At 52.0% G+C, this 17,497-nt stretch overlaps 6 protein-coding genes across 6 annotated transcripts; 4 read left to right on the forward strand and 2 right to left on the reverse strand.

Annotated features, from left to right (window-relative positions):
• Positions 1 to 88: 88 nt before the first annotated feature.
• CTAM01_12827 (uncharacterized protein) lies at positions 89 to 1,950 on the reverse strand (the record flags this gene model as incomplete). The annotated part of the gene is made up of 4 exons (XM_060528832.1): positions 89 to 531; positions 584 to 808; positions 868 to 1,699; positions 1,789 to 1,950. 4 exons carry the CDS (start codon positions 1,948 to 1,950, stop codon positions 89 to 91), a joined length of 1,662 nt encoding a protein of 553 aa, XP_060376563.1.
• Positions 1,951 to 2,734: 784 nt separating this feature from the next.
• On the forward strand, positions 2,735 to 3,859 carry CTAM01_12828 (uncharacterized protein; the record flags this gene model as incomplete). The annotated part of the gene is made up of 1 exon (XM_060528833.1): positions 2,735 to 3,859. The coding sequence occupies one exon, from the start codon at positions 2,735 to 2,737 to the stop codon at positions 3,857 to 3,859; it is 1,125 nt and encodes a 374-aa protein (XP_060376564.1).
• Positions 3,860 to 4,149: 290 nt separating this feature from the next.
• On the reverse strand, positions 4,150 to 4,970 carry CTAM01_12829 (uncharacterized protein; the record flags this gene model as incomplete). Its single annotated transcript, XM_060528834.1, has 2 exons — positions 4,150 to 4,656; positions 4,737 to 4,970. Coding segments are annotated over 2 exons (741 nt in total), but the record flags the coding sequence as incomplete, so codon positions are not given.
• Positions 4,971 to 6,844: 1,874 nt separating this feature from the next.
• CTAM01_12830 (uncharacterized protein) lies at positions 6,845 to 14,674 on the forward strand (the record flags this gene model as incomplete). The annotated part of the gene is made up of 3 exons (XM_060528835.1): positions 6,845 to 7,112; positions 7,178 to 13,360; positions 13,416 to 14,674. 3 exons carry the CDS (start codon positions 6,845 to 6,847, stop codon positions 14,672 to 14,674), a joined length of 7,710 nt encoding a protein of 2,569 aa, XP_060376566.1.
• A 99-nt stretch (positions 14,675 to 14,773) lies between these two features.
• On the forward strand, positions 14,774 to 15,142 carry CTAM01_12831 (uncharacterized protein; the record flags this gene model as incomplete). Its single annotated transcript, XM_060528836.1, has 1 exon — positions 14,774 to 15,142. One exon carries the CDS (start codon positions 14,774 to 14,776, stop codon positions 15,140 to 15,142), a length of 369 nt encoding a protein of 122 aa, XP_060376567.1.
• A 785-nt stretch (positions 15,143 to 15,927) lies between these two features.
• On the forward strand, positions 15,928 to 17,435 carry CTAM01_12832 (glycosyl hydrolase family 28; the record flags this gene model as incomplete). Its single annotated transcript, XM_060528837.1, has 3 exons — positions 15,928 to 16,424; positions 16,481 to 16,605; positions 16,660 to 17,435. 3 exons carry the CDS (start codon positions 15,928 to 15,930, stop codon positions 17,433 to 17,435), a joined length of 1,398 nt encoding a protein of 465 aa, XP_060376568.1.
• Between the last annotated feature and the right edge of the window lie 62 nt (positions 17,436 to 17,497).

The following is a 17,497-nucleotide window of genomic DNA, read 5'->3' on the forward strand; positions in this document are numbered from 1 at the left end:
TTATCATCTATCTTCGCAGTTATTAAGGTCGAAAGTCTTAATGGTCGTCTGCGTAACGGCATAGACCTTAAACATGCAGGTGAGAAAATCAGAAGACCTTTTCCCTGCGCATGAAAATACTGCACACCAAGCAAATTGCTCCAGCAGCAATGATTGGCACATAAGCCAATTGAATTGCTCGAGTGATGCCATGGATTGCCTCAGCTCTCACCTCGGGTGAGGCCGAGTCGATCAAGCCGCTACCCACGCCTGCGAGGGCGTCGGAGATCACGTCGGCGGAGACATCAGGGAACACTTGCGCCAGTGCACGTTGGCCATAGTTGACAAAAAGCGCTCCTGACATGCCCGTGCCGAGGACGATGCCGATCATTTGACCAACAGTCATGAACCCAACACTGTAAGGGATCTCGTTCGGTTGAACCTTCATCTGGGCAACAGCGAATCCAGCTTGGCAGAAACAGCCGACGCCTGTGCCTAGGATGATGGTGTATCCGTAAATCTTAGCATTTGAGGTGTGTTCATCGACGATGTCTGATTGCAAAGGTCAATAGACGTGCGTTGGAAGAATAGGGCCATGGCTTACAGAGAAGAACGCCGCCGATAAGTTCGAGAGCTGAACCGGCGATGTACCATGGGTAGTAGTATCCAGTACGTCCCATAAATTGCCCATTGAGTAGATTGAAGGCTACTAGAAATAGGATGAAAGGTAAGAGATGGACGGAGGTCTCAACTGCCGAGATTCCGCGGGTAAATTGATAATACAGCGGCAGGTAAAAGATGCCAATGAAACTTCCGAAAGTCGCAAGCACTGATAGTCTGGTATTAGTAATTGCGGGGATTGGGCAAACAGGATGGAGCGAAACGTACTCATTGTGAAGAAAAGACAAATCATGGTTCGGCTCTTCCAGAAATGCATGGGAAACAGACGATTCTCTCGCGATGTGCCAATGAAGTAGACTTGCTGCAAGACGAAGAGAATAATCAAAACACCCGCTGCCACAAACAAACCAATGCTTTCGCCCTCGTTCCAATCCCAAAGAACCCCGCCAAAGTTCATGGCCATGATAACGCAGAGCATAGCACCAATGGACAGAACGGTACCAACGTAATCGATTTGCGCCAAGCGTTGATTGAGAGGCACGCCAGTTTGCGGTTTGAAGTCTGGAAGTAGGATGATGTAGATTGGTCCCACGACAGCACCGACCAGGAGGTTCAGATAGAAAGCCCAACGCCAAGTGGCTTTGCTCTCGCTGATGGCACCTCCAACCACGGGACCGAGGACAGTACCAATGCCCCAGATGAATCCGGTAAGACTCAGATATTTGGGGCGTTCGACATTAGTGGTAGTCACTGACAACAGTGTGAGGAGTCCCATGTACATTCCGCAACCACCCGCACCCGCGATTGCGCGACCGACAATGAAGGAGTTGATGTCGGGAGCGGCGCCGCAGAGCGCGGAGGCGGCCATGAACACAGTCGTAGACCCAAGATATAACTTCTTAGCCGAAAAGGTTCCGTATGCTTTCGACCAGGGAAGAGTCGTGGCCGCTGAAGCCAATGCGAACGAAACACCAAGCCATGGAACGAGATCGACGCGGTGGTATGTCTGGACGACTTTTGCTTGGACATTGGCGACAACAGTGTTGTCTAAGGCGTAGAGGAATAAAGCGGAGAGGAGGGCGCAAATTACGAGGAACCACTGAAGAACAAACAACTTAGCTCAGTTTTCACAATGCCTTCGGGGGACGGGAAGGGGCTGAGAGGGGCTGGCAGGATGATACAACATACCTTGACACCGTGGATAGTTCGTGGCGGATCAGCATCTTGAGCCCCGTTGAGTATCTGAGTGTCAACAGCTTTTTCCTTGTCTGACGGCTCTGACGATGGCGAAGGTGGTGTCAAGACGCCTTCTTGACTCGGTACGGTCTCCTTCTTTTCCAAATCAGCCATGTTGGATTGTGAGTCCAGATAGAAGCCTCTAGAGCCTTCGAGGTAGTTTCTTTGTGGTAAACTCAAGAGAAGTAAGTAGAAGAGGGAGGACTGTGAGGGAAATTTTCTGGCAATTTGATTGAGATCAGCTTGTGACGTTTAGGCCTCTTCATGGCAGCTTCGTATTTGTAACACGCGCGGAATTGACTACATCTACGATCTGTCTATCGACAGGATCGAAGCAAAACTTTGCAAGTCAACATAAACTCCACGGCGATTAGAAATCAGCTTGCCGAATAAGGAAGTGCCATTATTGCGAATCGAGAATACTACCTATGGCGAATCTCTCTTGCAACGGGTAGTGGGCCTGCCCCCCCGGTCCGGGCCGTCGTAAGTAGGACCCGCGATGCGGCTTTGCCGCAGAAGACCCCTAGGATTTGCTGCAGTGCTAAACTTTAATACTGCTGCACTGTGTAATAATATGTGGCTGTTGACAGGGCTAGAGACCAGATTTGTCGATGAGGTATAAGTCAAGGATGCTTTGCATCATCGCGCCCTGGAAACGTTTACGTGTTGTGGGAGACCCCCACGGAGTGAGGGTTGAAAAGCTTGTCAAAAGCAACGATGAGCATGCAACACATGTGACTTAGACTTCAAGGTCATGTCATTGCCCTTTCCACATAGCCATAATACAAGGACAGATCCGTCGTTGCCAGACTCCAAGTTGCAAACAAGTCTCTGTTTTGGACCCCAAACTGATTTACACCATTTGTTTTGTCAAGATTTCGGACTCGAGCCAATCATCATGATCATCACGCAGTCTCAATCTATGGCTGACTCGCCGACGCCTGTCCGAATCCATTATTCCCAGGCAGAAGGTGCAGCTCAGGCTGTCGACCCTGGCAAAGTTCTCGTGTCTTTCCTCGTCTCTCCGATCAACCCACAAGATTTGCTGGTCATTGCAGGTCGATATCCCGTGAAACCATCTTACACCCACGATGGCGAGCCCGTTTTGGGTTACGATGGCGTCGCGCGAGTTGAGATTGTAGGAGTCGAATCCTCGTCCTCGATGACCCCGACCTCAGCGCTACGGCCCGGCGATCTCGTCATCCCGCGTCGCCATGGTCTAGGAACTTGGCGAAGTCAGGCTATTCTCAACTCTGCCGATGTGATCCGCCTTTCACCTACGGAGGATCTCATCGGTGCATCGCTCCTTCGCATGGCGTTCTTGCCTGCCTACCTCCTTGTTGAGGATGTGAGAGCGCTGAAGCCCGGCGATTGGATTGTCCAAAACATAGGATCTGGGACCATCGCGCGACTGGTTTCTCAGTTTGCTCGCATCAAAGGTGTCTATACTGTCAGTATTGTACGCGACCGCAGTCTGGACGCTTTAGAGGCCCTGAAGTCCGACCTGCTGAAAGACGGGGTTGATGCCGTCCTTACCGAGTCTGATCTCCAAGCACGAGGTGCCAATGCGCATCCTGCTCTTGCCGACGCGGCGGGCCGCAATCGTGTGGCCCTAGCCATCGATGGCGTCTTCGGGGAGCCTGGAGAGCGACTCGCGTCTTTGCTCTCCCATGGAGGGACTTATGTGAACTATGGATCCCTTGGCGGGGCGGATGCGGTCTTGCGTCTTTCGCAGCGCCTCTTGTTCTGGTCTGAGGTCAAGTTCCGCAACTTTCGACTTTCAGAGCAGCTCATTCAGCGAACACCCGCGCAACTGGAGTCTCTCCTACTCTGGTTCCAGGATCTCCTGGCTCGGGGTGCACTGGTGACACCCAAGGTGCAAACTATCCAAGTTCCGATCTCAGCCGAGGGAAGAAACGACTTTGAGCAGAGCATCAATGCTGCCGTCTCTTCTGGCTTCGGAGCGGCAGTAGGGGATGCAAAGCGCGTACTGGGGTTTACCCATACTTTGGCGAGACACTGAGATTGGATGTGTAGATTAAGGTAGTGAATTCAAACAAATCCACCCAGGTACCCATGCATTCAGCTCGGGACATGTGTGTACATGTTGGATGATTCCATCGGTTTGGAAGAGTGTGCAAGTCTTTAGAGCCTGAAGTACTCTTACGTGACAAACCTTAAACAGAATCTGTCCAACACGCTGATCAAGAGCAAAAGCAACCTTTGGAGTTCCACTAGCAATTTTCATTGAGATTCATTCTACTAAGTATCATGATGCATCTCTATTGCAGGCCCTCATCTTTGCCCACAGTTTCAGTCTACATACTGCTTCTCCTTCTCAATGGTCTTGGCGTTGAATTTGCGCAATTGATCCTCCAACCCTGGGATCGGTTCATCAAAGTCAATGCGAGCACTGTTCATGAACCTGGCCAAGAAACTATAGATGCCCTGCACGTAGAAGATCTCCGTAATCTCTTCATCACTGAAAGTCTTCTTGGCTTCGACAATGGTATCCTCTTCAACTTTATTCTCGCGCCCGAGAGTAGTAACAATGCGACCCAGAAGGCGCTGACGCGCGGTGAAGAGACCCTCCGGCAAAGGCTCGTGGGCCTTGCGCAGAGCAGCAAACTGATCTTCGGTGAAGCCGAAAATACGAGCAACGGGCTCGTTCACATCCCACTCGTAAGGAGCATTCAAGGTGGCTGCAGTGCGTAGAACGATGAGCTGCCAATCAGTGGAACGAATCTGTCGCTGCTCACTCCAAGCTGAGGACAAGAGGTTCATGAACGGTTTAAAGAACACATTGCTGTTTGCGAGAAGCTGTATTTACTGGCGTCAACATCGAGGTATTTCAAAGGTTCTACTACACTATTGAGATGTTTGTGGGGTCTCAATCGCACCTTGAAAACATTTCTCTCAAACGGAAGAGTTTGGAGAGCAGCCTTGATATCGGGCTGGGCTGTGCTCGAGTCAACGTAAGGCAGCAAGTGCTCGTTCGTGACGGTACGATCATCCCAAGAAGCCATGTTCGCAGATGAAATGCTGAAATCTTGTGAATAGTTGGAAGGATGGAAGACTAAGTTGACGAGTTGATTGTTGTAGAATGTAGAACGTGGTGACGAACAAACTTTTAACTACCCAGTCTTTAGACGCCGTTGAGAGCGTTGTCTTCCGCCATTATCATCAACACCATCTCATTCTCTCCCCATCTTGCATCATCCCACCAATGACGCCATGTATTGAGCAGATGATGACCTGCTTGATATTCCCTCCTTGAACATGGTCATCTGTTAGAGTTTGAGTTGAAGCGATTCGATAATATGCGGCTCAAGCCTCCGGTTCATCTGATGTGGAGAACGAACAAGAAGGATAGCTACGGAGAACACAGTCAAACGAACACTGTGCGCGCGGGGGTTACATTTTGCTCTCGTTGAAGACTCCATCTGAATCGATTCAGGAACCGCAACCCTGTCAGCGAGACCATGTTTTTCCTGCCTCTTCAACCCATTCGGAATCATCGTAATATGGCGGCCCCTGTCACGTAACATCATTCCTCTTGTCACTAACGACGTCTCCCCGATCGACAAGCTATAAAGCAGACTCTCATGCACAGCATGGGTTGGAATCTTCAAGGGCCACGAGCGTCACGCCTGCCGCTTTTCCGTCCGGCACGTCGAATAGCATGCCAGTTTAGATGCTAGGATAGTTGGATGTATAACGAGATCTCTTGAAAAGGATATTATGGGACGGGACATGACTCATATGATCAATCTGAGTATCATCCACGCATGCTCTTCCCCATGTTGATGTCTTCTTTCATAGCCTGAGGGGGACGGCTGGAACCAGCGGGTCTCGGTGTTCCCGCCATTCTGTTCGTCACTAATTGATGATTCTCACTTCCGATTGTCGTTAGAAGATTCCTTGTAATTGAATCTGGATGGAAGAAGGCATTTCCAGGCGCGATGAAGTCCAGAACGTCTCTCCTCGACGTTCCAATGAGCCATTTTCCAACCACCTCCACACCGAACGTGACTCTTGATGTAGCAACGAAAGTGCTGTCACGGCAGACAAGTTTGATCCCTCGCTGGAAATTTTCATTCTCTGCGCCGAGTACCAAAGGACACGGAATTTGAATCGGCCTTATCGGAAAGAAATCAGCTGAAACTCCGCAAAGACTGACTCGAGGTGGAATCTTAAGTTGTCTAGACGCCTGAGGGTCACCTTGCGCGTCTTACAAAGTCTGGTTAATCTATCACGCGATGATGGTCACTCGCATCAAGAGTGGCACATCTACAAAGTTGCACGACCCTGGTCAGAAGTAGCACGGAGTTTCAGACGGGTCAATAGTTCCGATATTTCGACTCGTAAACGCATCCATGTCGGCGTATGGCCCGATTCGAGACAAGGTCGTAAAGTTGGCGTCGACGTTGAGGACGCAGGTCGAAGGGAGCACGCCATATCTTTACCATAAGGAGCTCAAAATGCGACTCGTGATCTTTTCCTTCCAGCTTCTGGATCTTTGAGGCAACTTTTGTCTCTATATTCGCAATCGTCTAGAAAAGTGACGAGATGCGTTCTCCAGGCGGAAGTCGGACGATGTGGCGATGCTCGGGCTAGCCTGGGTGAAACTTGCTGCAGGCTGTGACACACAAAGCCCAAAATCGCTTCCGCGCGGGTACCTATGGGTTGATAGTGATGTAGAGAACCTGAGCCGTATGCTTGTGGAACTCCCATGCTATCACTGAGGAGAAATCCCATCGGAGGCAAGATTCACGGATGGGCAACGGGCGGTTGGTTGGAACGCTCCGGGGCTTGGTATAACAACGCGAATGCGTTGAATTGACTTGTTTTTGTTTATAAGCTGGATGCTTTGCTCGTAATGATGAAAGACAGTATTCTATAGAAATACAATCAATCTTTTGCGTCTGAACTGCAGCATTTCCAATCTCATTATCTGCATTTTCCACCCTCTTAGACTTTTCGTTACCCCAAGTCTTTGACTGCTACAATGCAGTTAATCCGGCATATCGAAAAACATGAGGATTTCTTCCTCCCTAGCGCCGATGACCTTGCTTTCGGCATCCACGACAAGCTCTACGGTAAGGAGAGCTCTTTAGCCTTTTCAGAGGTTGAAGTCAGGTTTCCTGCAACGGAGATTCAGCAGGGAATTCTCACTGAAGATGTCCAATGGGCGGAAGTTGAACTTTTTGCTGGGAAGCCATCTTCCTTCGGTCTCGAGAACATCTTCAATGCTTGGAACTCTCTAGCCTCACACCGTAAGTCTCATATCTCTTGACATCCTTTCGACTACTAGCTCACTCTAAACTCTCCTTTTCATCAGATATCTGCCTGAGATCCTACATCACGAATGATACCGACTCAGGCCAACCGCAGGTCGTAGTTCTCCGCAGGGTCGAGGGCATCCGATGGGACCATCCTGACAAGAACCCGGATGAAGACAATCAGACTCCAGCTTATGTGACTGTTAAGAGCACTCGCCGGCGGGATGCCATCAGCCTGGTACTTCACTTTCATCGTGCTCTGATCGATACAACGTCTTTGCACATGATCAAGCTCGACTACGCTCTTCAAATCCATGGGCTACCCAGCCTCGAGACTGCAGGATTTGCCACATATATACGATATCTCCACCATCAAAGACAAAATATTGGAGCTTCCAGGGCTTTTTGGACTGAAGCCCTGTCCGGCCTCATCCCCCGATCCGTATTCAGTGCTCACGCTGATGAATACACTCAAACTACCGCCAGAGGTAGACATGGTGTCAGCGCTGTTATCAATGGGCCAGATTTAGCGCAACTCAATGATCTTGAAGCTCACCACGGCCTGGGCTCTTGGCGTCAGACATTCTTTGAGGTCGTTTGGGCACATGTGATCAGCACTCATACCGGCTCTGACGATGTCACTTTCGGTACGGTTCGCCGGGACGATAGCTTCATCGGCTCAAACAACTGCGTTGGTTGTGTTGATCAAACATATCCTGTCCGCTTCCATGGCGAGAGCGATGGGGGCTTGGCTATCAGTGAAGCCTGCAAGACTCTCGACGGCTATCACAACCAAGCTGGTCGCCATGCCTTTGTAGGACTCGAAGAGATCCAGCGTCACGCCCCAAGCCTCGGTTTAGTCGAAACCGCCGTCAGTTATAGTCAAACGACGAACACGCCGTGCATTGCTCCCGGGCTTCGGAAATTCCCCGTCGTTCTATGTATCAGCGACAGCGAGGTATTGAGACTCACTCTTAAGTGCAAGTCCTACATCCCTCTTGAAGAGATTGAGGTTGTCCTGCAGCACTTCGTCGCTGGCATCGTCAGTGCCGCGTCCAAGTTGAAGAAGTCAGGCGAATGCAAGCTGTTAGCCTCTGATCTTGGATCTGAAGATGAGCAACGGTTCATCATGTCGCAGTCCCTGTCAACACGCACTGCAGAGCCTACGACTATACCTCATCTGTTTGAAAGGACCGCCGCTGCCTTCCCTGAGAGAATCGCAGTTGAGTCGGAAAGCAGGGCACCTGTCACATTTCTCGAGCTCAATAGCCAAGCCAATTTGCTCGCGAGAAGACTCAAGCTGGAAAAGGGGTCCTTCGTACCCATTCTTGCCGAGAGGTCTGTGGAGCTTGTCATCGCAGTCCTGGCCGTGCTCAAATCTGGGGCGGCCTACACCATTCTTGATCCCAACATTCCCTCCAGCCGCCTCGAACACATCGTAGAGGATCTCAGACCTGCCACTGTCTTAGCTGGCCATAAATTTGTCAATTTGCTCTCCAACACCTTAGACATTGAGCACACACTCTCTTCTCCAGGAGACAATTTAGCAGCTTCTTCATCTGATGAGCTGGGTAATCTTAGCATCGACATCCACCCGGAAGACCGTTGCTATGTGATTTACACCTCTGGAAGCACAGGCAAGCCCAAGGGTGCCGTTCTCACACATCGTGCGGCTACGAGCGGCATGGCCTACCAGTCTCTGAACGGTCTTGAACGGTGGCTTCTATTCTACAACCCCAGCTTCAGCGCTGCTCAGCGTACCATCTTGGGAACGCTTATCCACGGAGCCACTTTGGTCCTTGCTAGTCAGGAATCTCTGAATAGTGACCTTGCCGGTGTCATCAAAATGTTCTCAGTTGACTCCCTTGGTATCACTCCGTCCGCTTTGTCGCTTTTACAGCCTGATGAGGTGCCTAGTCTCAAGCAAATCACCTTGGTTGGTGAGCAGATCTCGCGAGATCTTGTTGAGATCTGGTCAGCGCAGAAGGGCCTACGTCTGAGGAATACCTATGGGCTTAGTGAGTGTACCCAGCTCAACTTTGGAAAAGAGCTGCAACTGTCACTTGGAGGGACTTTCAACCACCGCTTAGTCGGCTCTCCGACCGATACTACAGATGCGTTTGTTCTAGCTCAAGATGAAGATCAAGATCAACTTGCGCCTCTCCTAATTGCGGGCGAGCTTTGTCTAGCTGGTCCACAGCTCGCTGAAGGCTACCACAACGAGACAGCGCTCACAGCACGCTCCTTTGTCGACAACCCATTTGGTACCGGCAGGCTCTATCGAACTGGTGACAAAGCCCGTCGACTTGCTGATGGTCAGATTGAGATCTTGGGGCGGGCTGATATGCAAGTCAAGATCAATGGCCAGAAGGTTGATCCCGCAGAAATAGATCGGCTATTGCGCTCTGTCGATGCCATCACCGCATCCGTCACTCTCGGCATCAGTCTGAATGATGGTCGCAAAGTCCTGGCTTCAGCTCTGGTTCTTTCAGGCGACATCACCTTTAGGAGCTCGGTGGTTTCTGCCAGGGAGCTCTTACACCAGGGCTTGCCTGCCTATATGGTGCCCAGCATCTGGTTTCCTGTTGAGAAGATTCCCAAGAATGCCAATGGAAAGATTGACTATCCCTTCCTCCGCAACTCTGCCGAAAAGTTAGGGGCCTCTGGGTTTGCTAGGCTCATGGATATTGGCGACGGCGACGACGATGTGGTTAACGGAGCTGCCAATAAGGCAGAGGCTGCCATCGCATCGGCTTGGTCAAGCGTTCTGAAGATCGAGCGACCAGTCATCAAACGATCGCACTCATTCACAGACTTGGGTGGGTCATCCATTGAAGCTATCAAGGCTGTCTCTGAGCTGCGCAAAGCTGGCTTCTCGGTCGAGCTGAGTGGGCTCCTTGAGGGAGCATCCCTTCAAATTGTGGCAGCTCAGTCACAGGCATTCAGTGCCGGGACCCGGGAAAAGCCCGAACCATTCTCCCTCATTGCCGACCTGGGTCTTGCTTCCAACTTACAACGTGACGTCGACATCGTTGACGCTTATCCTGCCACGCCATTCCAGGAGACTATGTTGTCAACTTTGAACACGCCATCCGACCCATGTACTTACTCACGGGCTTGGGACGTTGCCGCGGTCGACCTTCAGAAGTTGAGAGCAAGTTTTGACCAAGTCTTCCGTTCTCGGGACATCCTTCGGACGGTATTTCTTCCACACAAACAATCCTTCCTACAGACTATCCGCCATGATCTCTCACTCCCTTGGCATGAGTCTTCGGAGCTATTAGAGTCCTTCAATATGAAGGCCAAGTCTCGCCAGTGGGAAATGGATGCCCCTCTATGGAATGCCACAGTACTTTCTGGCCACGTCCTGGTGGTCACAATGCATCACTCGCTCTTCGACTACTGGTCTCACAAGTTTCTTTATGAAGATGTGGCAACAGTCTACCTGGGTAAATTCGCTCCAGCTCGGCCAGCCTTTAGCAACTTTGTCAAGCATTTGCACTCCCAAGACAGCGCCACCAGCCAAAGATTCTGGTCTGAATATCTTGAGGGATCGCAGACCACGAAGCTGAATCACTCCCCAGGCAAGGAGACCAGCAAGGTCGAAGTTGAACTTGGTTTCAGCGTTAGCCAGCGATCTCGACAGCTCGGTTCCACGCTTGGTGCGGTTGTCTATGGTGCCTGGGCTATCTTGCTTTCCCACCACCTAAGGAGCGACGATGTCACATTTGCAACTACCGTCTCTGGAAGGGAGGTTCCTGTAGTTGACATAAGTGAGATCGACGGTCCGACCATGACCTCGGTGCCACAACGCATCAAAGCAGATCCCGACTCCACTATCAGAGATTACTTGAAGATGACTTTGTCAGGATTCGCGCAGCTCCTCAGACATTCACAACTTGGCGTTTTTGGCGCTTTGCGTGCTGGGAACCTTCCCAGCCAGGCCTTTGACACACTCGTCAACATTCTCGTCAGTCAGAGCGATGCGGGAGGTGTTTCTAAGCAAAACGCCGAAGAAGTCTTCCGTGTACATGGTCGTCGACCTCAATGGGCGTCTGGATCTGATACCACTGTTCTTGAAATAGAGGAAGCGACTGCTACAACCGTCATTCGTTTGGCCAGTACAATGGAACCTCGCAGGCTTCACTTCATTAAAGACTCGTTTATTCACATCATCAATGTCTTGCTGAGTCAACCAGACATGAAGCTCGCGTCGCTCTCAGTCATGGATGACGCAGAGACTGACTATGTCTCCAACACCCTCTCCAACCGCACAGGTCTTCGAGTCCCTGAGGCAGAACTTCTTCATAGTGCATTCGAGAGGGTCGCTACCAGCACTCCGGACACTATTGCCGTTGACTTTGACGGGAAAGAGATCGTGTCGTATGCATTGCTGGACAAGCTCTCGAATCGATTCGCTCACACTCTCATTGCTCATGGCGTCTCTTCCGGAGACCTGGTGCCTCTGATGCTTGAGAAGTCAGTCGACATGATGGTTGCCATTCTAGGCGTCATGAAGGCGGGAGGAGCGTATGTCCCTCTGAGTCCAGATAACCCGAACGAAAGGAACGGCTTTGTGGTTTCCGATACACGGGCCAAGCTCCTCGTGGCCCATCCGCAGCATGCTAAATTCGGAGCCTACGTCAAGCAACTCTACGGCATTGAGTCACTGGTCATGCCAAGTCACGAAACGCTTAGCACCGTCTCGAGCGATGGATCCGATGCCAACATTGCGCCGATAACACGCACGACACCCGACAGTATTGCTTACATGATCTACACATCTGGCAGCACTGGTATGCCCAAAGGTGTCATGGTACCTCACCGAGCGGCCGCGGCTGCAGTCACCAGCATGGCACAAGTGGAAGGCCGGTTTGAGGGCACCTGGCGGACTCTGCAGTTCGCCAACTACGTCTTCGACGCATCCGTTCAAGACTTCTTCAACACACTCAGCACTGGTGGAACACTCTGTATGGCGCCCACCGAAACTTTACTTTCCGACATTACTGGATGCATCAACCGAATGGATGTCAGGCAGGCAATCATCACGCCAACGGTCGCGAAGCTCTTCAGTCCAGAAGATGTGCCAGGCTTCGAGACTCTGATAGTGGGTGGTGAACCTCTGACGCCAGATGTTGTTGAGATTTGGAGCCCTCGCTGCAAAATCTTGAACGTTTACGGTCCAACAGAGACATCCATGGTGGTGACGACCAAGGGCATCGAGCCGTCATCAGATATTACCACTCATCGCATTGGCAACATTGGAGCTCCTTTCTCAACTGTCATGGCTTTCATCCTTAGCCCAGACGGTGAGGGTTTGGTCCCGTACGGCGCTGTTGGCGAGCTGTGCATCGCAGGGCCACAAGTGACCGACGGCTACATGAACAGGCTAGACTTAACAGAGGCCGCCTACGTCGAAAGCAACTCCCTTGGTGCGCGCATCTATCGTACAGGAGATCTAGCGCGCTGGCTTCCAGAGGGTGAGATCGAGTGTCTCGGAAGAAAAGACAATCAGGTCAAGGTCCATGGCCATCGCATCGAACTTGGAGAGGTCGAAAACTCCATCCGCCGTTCCGGACTCGTCAAGGATACAGTGGCATTGGCTGCTACCATCCAAGGCAAGACTCATCTTATCGCATTCTGCATATTTGACGAAGCTTCTGCAGCCATTGGCCCAACTGGTGTTCAGGATCCGTCAACTTTCCGAGGCTCTCTTGCTGAACTGCGCGAGAATCTTGATTCACTGGCGACGTACATGATTCCGAAGTTCGTTGTTCCCATGAACGCTTTCCCCAAGCTGCCCTCGCGCAAAGTCGACCGCAAGGCACTGAAAATGCTAGCTAACGAGCTCGACCGGGAGTATTTGGCGCAGTCCGTGCTAGAGACTCCTGGCGAAAATCACCAAGTTATCCCAGTCGAGACACCATCAGAAGAGATCCTCGAACTCGTCTGGGCTGAGATCTTCAGCATCCCTCAGAGTGAGATCGGACGTGAAGCGAACTTCTTTACGCTTGGGGGTGATTCGATTTCCGCCATCAGCCTCACGGGTCAGTTGCGAAGACTAGGCTACTCGCTAACGGTGCTTGATATTCTCAAGACCCCCAAGTTGAAGGATATGGCCTCCACTCTGCGCAAGATAGAAGCACGCGGTGAGGTGGTTGAGCGCTCCTTCGAGGTCCCTCCGTCAATCAAGGTAGCTGCCCAGGAAGTTGGGATAGCATGGGATACAGATGTCGATCATGGTAAGCTTCCTTTTGCACAATTTCCAGTCAGGCGGCCAGCTTACGACTATTCCAGTGTACCCATGCCCTCCCGGTCAAGCCGAGTTCCTCAAACAGGGCAGCCGAGAGTCGCAAATGTGGGCGCTGCAGACTGTCCGACGCATGACGGCGGACATCGACCCGGATACGTGGATTGAAGCAACGACTCGACTTACTGAACTCAACGAAATCCTGCGGACAACTTGGATTGATATACCCGAAGCTGGCTGGGTCGGAGTTGTACTTCATGGCTCCGAGCTAAATGTTACCAAGGTGACCTTGGACTCCGAGTCAGAGTCCTCGAGCTTCATTGAAGAGTTTTGGCAGACTCGTTTTGAATTTGGTCGTCCCTTCATCAAATACGCTGTCATAACCCATAGCGATGCATCTTGGGATCTTGTCATCAAGATGGATCACGCTGTTTACGACGGCACTTTGCTTCGCGTATTTGATGACCACTTTGGCGCCATTCTTCGGGGCGAAAGCGTACCGCCACCAGTAGAGTTCCGCGACTTCTCTCAGCATGTCTTTGCAGAAGACAAGACAGCCAGCCTTGGTTACTGGAAAGCAAAGATGGATGGGCTAGGGCCTTTTGATCAGCAGCTGCATGGCCGAGATCTTGCTACGGCCCCATCACCCAAAATCACTGCCAGCTTGCGAAGAGATATTGTGACGACAGACATTGACCAAGCAGCTTCTCGCCTTGGAGTCACTCCGAGCATCATCTTTCAAGGATCGTTCTCCCTTTGGCTTGCTGCAGCGACCGAGGCTACGGATATTCGCTTTGACTATTTGCTGAGCGGTCGCAACGTAGCGCTGCCGGATCCTCAGTCAATCAACGGAACACTGGCCAACTTCTTGCCATTCCGAACGCCCGTTGGTCCGAAGGAGTTGGTGCACGACTTTCTTGCCAAGTTACAAGACGACTTTTGGGATGTAACCGAGAACGGCCTCGTTGGCCTTGACGATATTTACGGCGTCGCTGGCCTATCTCGCGAGACACACGGTAACCGAATCTTGTTCCTCTCTCAACCATTTGAGCCGGCAGCCAAGGATGATCCGAATGGCCGCTACCGATGGCTTGTCATGGCGAAGTCGAAGGTGCGCATGTACCAGCCATACGCGCTGGTCGTCGAAGTGTCCAAGTCGCTGGGTGATCGTCACATACTGAAGGTCATGTATGACGACACCATCTTGGATCCGTCGGTGGCGGAAAGTATTGCGGATGGTATCGTTGCCTTGGTCGAGGTCCTGACTGATGCCACCAACGCGAATCTGGCACTTGAAGCGTTGTGACTAGGACCGAAGTCTTGCTGTAGGACGACAGAGGCTTTGCTTAGTACGGAATAAATGATCTCTGCCCAATTTTTGCTCCAATTCCATACAACTCGGGGAATGATATTCTCGCAAGCTGTGATCATTGAGACCAATATCGCTGGACGACGCGTGAAGAGACGGTGTGTGGTCGTGGTTGAAGCCTTGGCGCTCACTTCGGCAATTACCTCCGGAAATCAAGACATGATATTTCTTGGCAAAAAGAAATGCCAACTGGCCCAAGTGGCCAAGACATCGACCAAGTTGACTGAAGCTTTGGGGCGTTGGGACCACGGACAGGAGTCCTTTCTTGGCCAACCCTCCACAGTTCCTCCACAATCCTCTATCCACATCACGACGCGGGGGGGAACTGACAAGGGAGCAAAATTTCCAACAAAGAGATGGATCACTGGGGGAGATTGCGGCTTTGTGCGGGGGAATCTCGACTAACGACGCAAGTCGAATCCATCCGATTGTTGGCTAGTTTTCTCCGTTGACCACGGTCTAGAAATTCCATCAATCAGTTGCTCGCGTAGACCAGACGGCGCAGTCGACCCTGGAAACCGACATGCAGGCAACCTGCACAATCTCCGAATCCACCTCAGCTAAAGCTCGTTGGCTCGCATCTTCCCCAACTTCTCCCCCTCGTCGCGATGGGGTTCGAGGCTGGTCAACCCTTCAAACCCCATGGGCGCACGGCTGGGGGAGCCTGGAGAGCCTGGGGCTACTGCGAGGCCGGCGTGAGACCCGGTGCGGCGGTCTGCTGATTACGCGGATGGACTGATGCGGGAGTACCAGGACGCTGAACGAGAGGAGAAACGAGGGCTTGATAGGTGGAATGGGTTGTGTTGTTTCTCCTTCGCGCAGTGCGTCCTGGTTATTTCCAGATGGCTGGGCGTAGCGAGACTAGCTTGCTATCGCCCCAACTAGCTGCTTATTCTACCCCTGCCATGTTACCCCGACTTTGGAGAGACGTCGAATATTTTCATAGCCAAAGAGCTGTTGATAGCCATGATGATCACTTAGGGTGTAGAGCAATTGGGAAAGAAATGTGACTTGGCGATGCAGGTCCATTGCCAAGCGGAACGAGTATATGAAGACGCTCGCGCTCTGGGAGTTGTTCTGGATGGCTGATCACCTCCCCCGAGCAGCCTCCTTACTTGGCAACTCACTTGGCAATCCCACTCAACCTCGTGTGTGTGTTTCCCTCTCACCACTCAATCCCACACGTAGCCATGAGAGTCTCTTCCATCTTCGCCGTCCTGGCGGCTGCCAGCAGCGCCCTTGCCTACTCGGCCGAGTTGATTCCGGCCGGCGTCCCTCGCAACGTGGATGAGTTCCGCGTTAAGCACCCTTACCAGAAGCGATCCAGGGGCTGCCGCAACACCTACACTCTGCGCGCCTCGGAGAACGACCTGGATGACGTCTCTGACGAGTTTGTCGAGGGCCTGAAGCTGGCCAACAACGGCGGCACTCTGCACCTCCCCGCAAACCAGACATTCATCATTGGCAAGCCTCTCGATCTGACGTGGCTCAATGATATCCACGTCCACTGGGAGGGTGAGATCAAGTTCACCAACGACACCCCGTACTGGCAGGCCAATGCCTTCCACCATCCGTTCCAGAACTCCATCATGTTCTGGAAGTGGGGAGGCAAGGACGTCAAGCTGTACGGCCAGGGTGTTTTGAACGGTAACGGCCAGAGATGGTGGAACGAGTTTGCCGGTCTTGAGTAAGCTTTCGACAGATCCTTGACTTGCTTTAAGCTTATCTCTAACAAACTTTTAGGATTCTGGACCCCACAAACGCCTACCTCCGGCCTATCCTGTTTTATGCGGAGAACGCGACCGGATTGTCCATTGAGGGCATCCACTTCAAGGACTCTCCTTGCTGGACTACCTTCATCGTGACTTGTAAGTGGTGCCGCCATTATTACTGCAAGATGCCCAGCACTAACAGAAGTTTAGCCAAGGACATCTCCTTCACCGACGTCATTGTCACCGCCGAGACCAACAACCACACTGCCGAGCCCAAGAACACCGACTTCTTCGACTCTCTGAACGTTGAAGATGTCCGCGTCAAGCGCGCCTGGGTGAACATTGGTGACGACTGCTTCTCCCCCAAGTCCAACGCCACCAACGTCCACGTCGACACCATGTACTGCAACGGCACCCACGGACAGTCCATCGGATCTCTTGGTCAGTACGCCGGCGAGAAGAGCTTCGTCAAGGACGTCGTCATTGAGAACGTCTGGATGCTCAACGGCCAGCACGGTGCCCGCCTCAAGACCTGGGCCGGCCCAAACATTGGCTACGGCTTCATCGACAACGTCACCTTCCGCAACTTCTGGCAGGCAAACAACGAGTACACGGCCTTCATTGACTCGTGCTACTTCAACATCAACGCCACCACCTGCGCTGCGTACCCCTCCCAGATGAACATCAGCAACATTCTGTTTGAGAACTTCTCTGGATACTCGAGCGGCAAGTACGGCCGTGCTGTCGCTAAGCTTACTTGCTCCACCAACCCGAACGCCGTCTGCGACAACATTCAGTTCAAGAACTTCAACATCACTACCCCGTGCGGTGGTGACCCCGTCATTCTCTGCGATGGTATCAAGGGAGACATTGGGACGCCCTGCGTTTCCGCCACTAGTGACGAGGGTAAGGCTGCCCTGGCGGCCAAGTGCACAACTGCCATGGCTGTAGCCACTCCATGGGAGGTCAGGCCCTTCAAGGGTTGATTAGTGATCGGCTTACGCTCGTCTCTGAATGCGAGTAGTGCCAGATGTCAGGAGTCAAGATG

The sequence above is a fragment of the Colletotrichum tamarilloi genome, assembly GCF_030869305.1.
Source record: "Colletotrichum tamarilloi strain Tom-12 chromosome Unknown Scaffold_83.1, whole genome shotgun sequence".
NCBI classification, from domain to species: domain Eukaryota; kingdom Fungi; phylum Ascomycota; class Sordariomycetes; order Glomerellales; family Glomerellaceae; genus Colletotrichum; species Colletotrichum tamarilloi.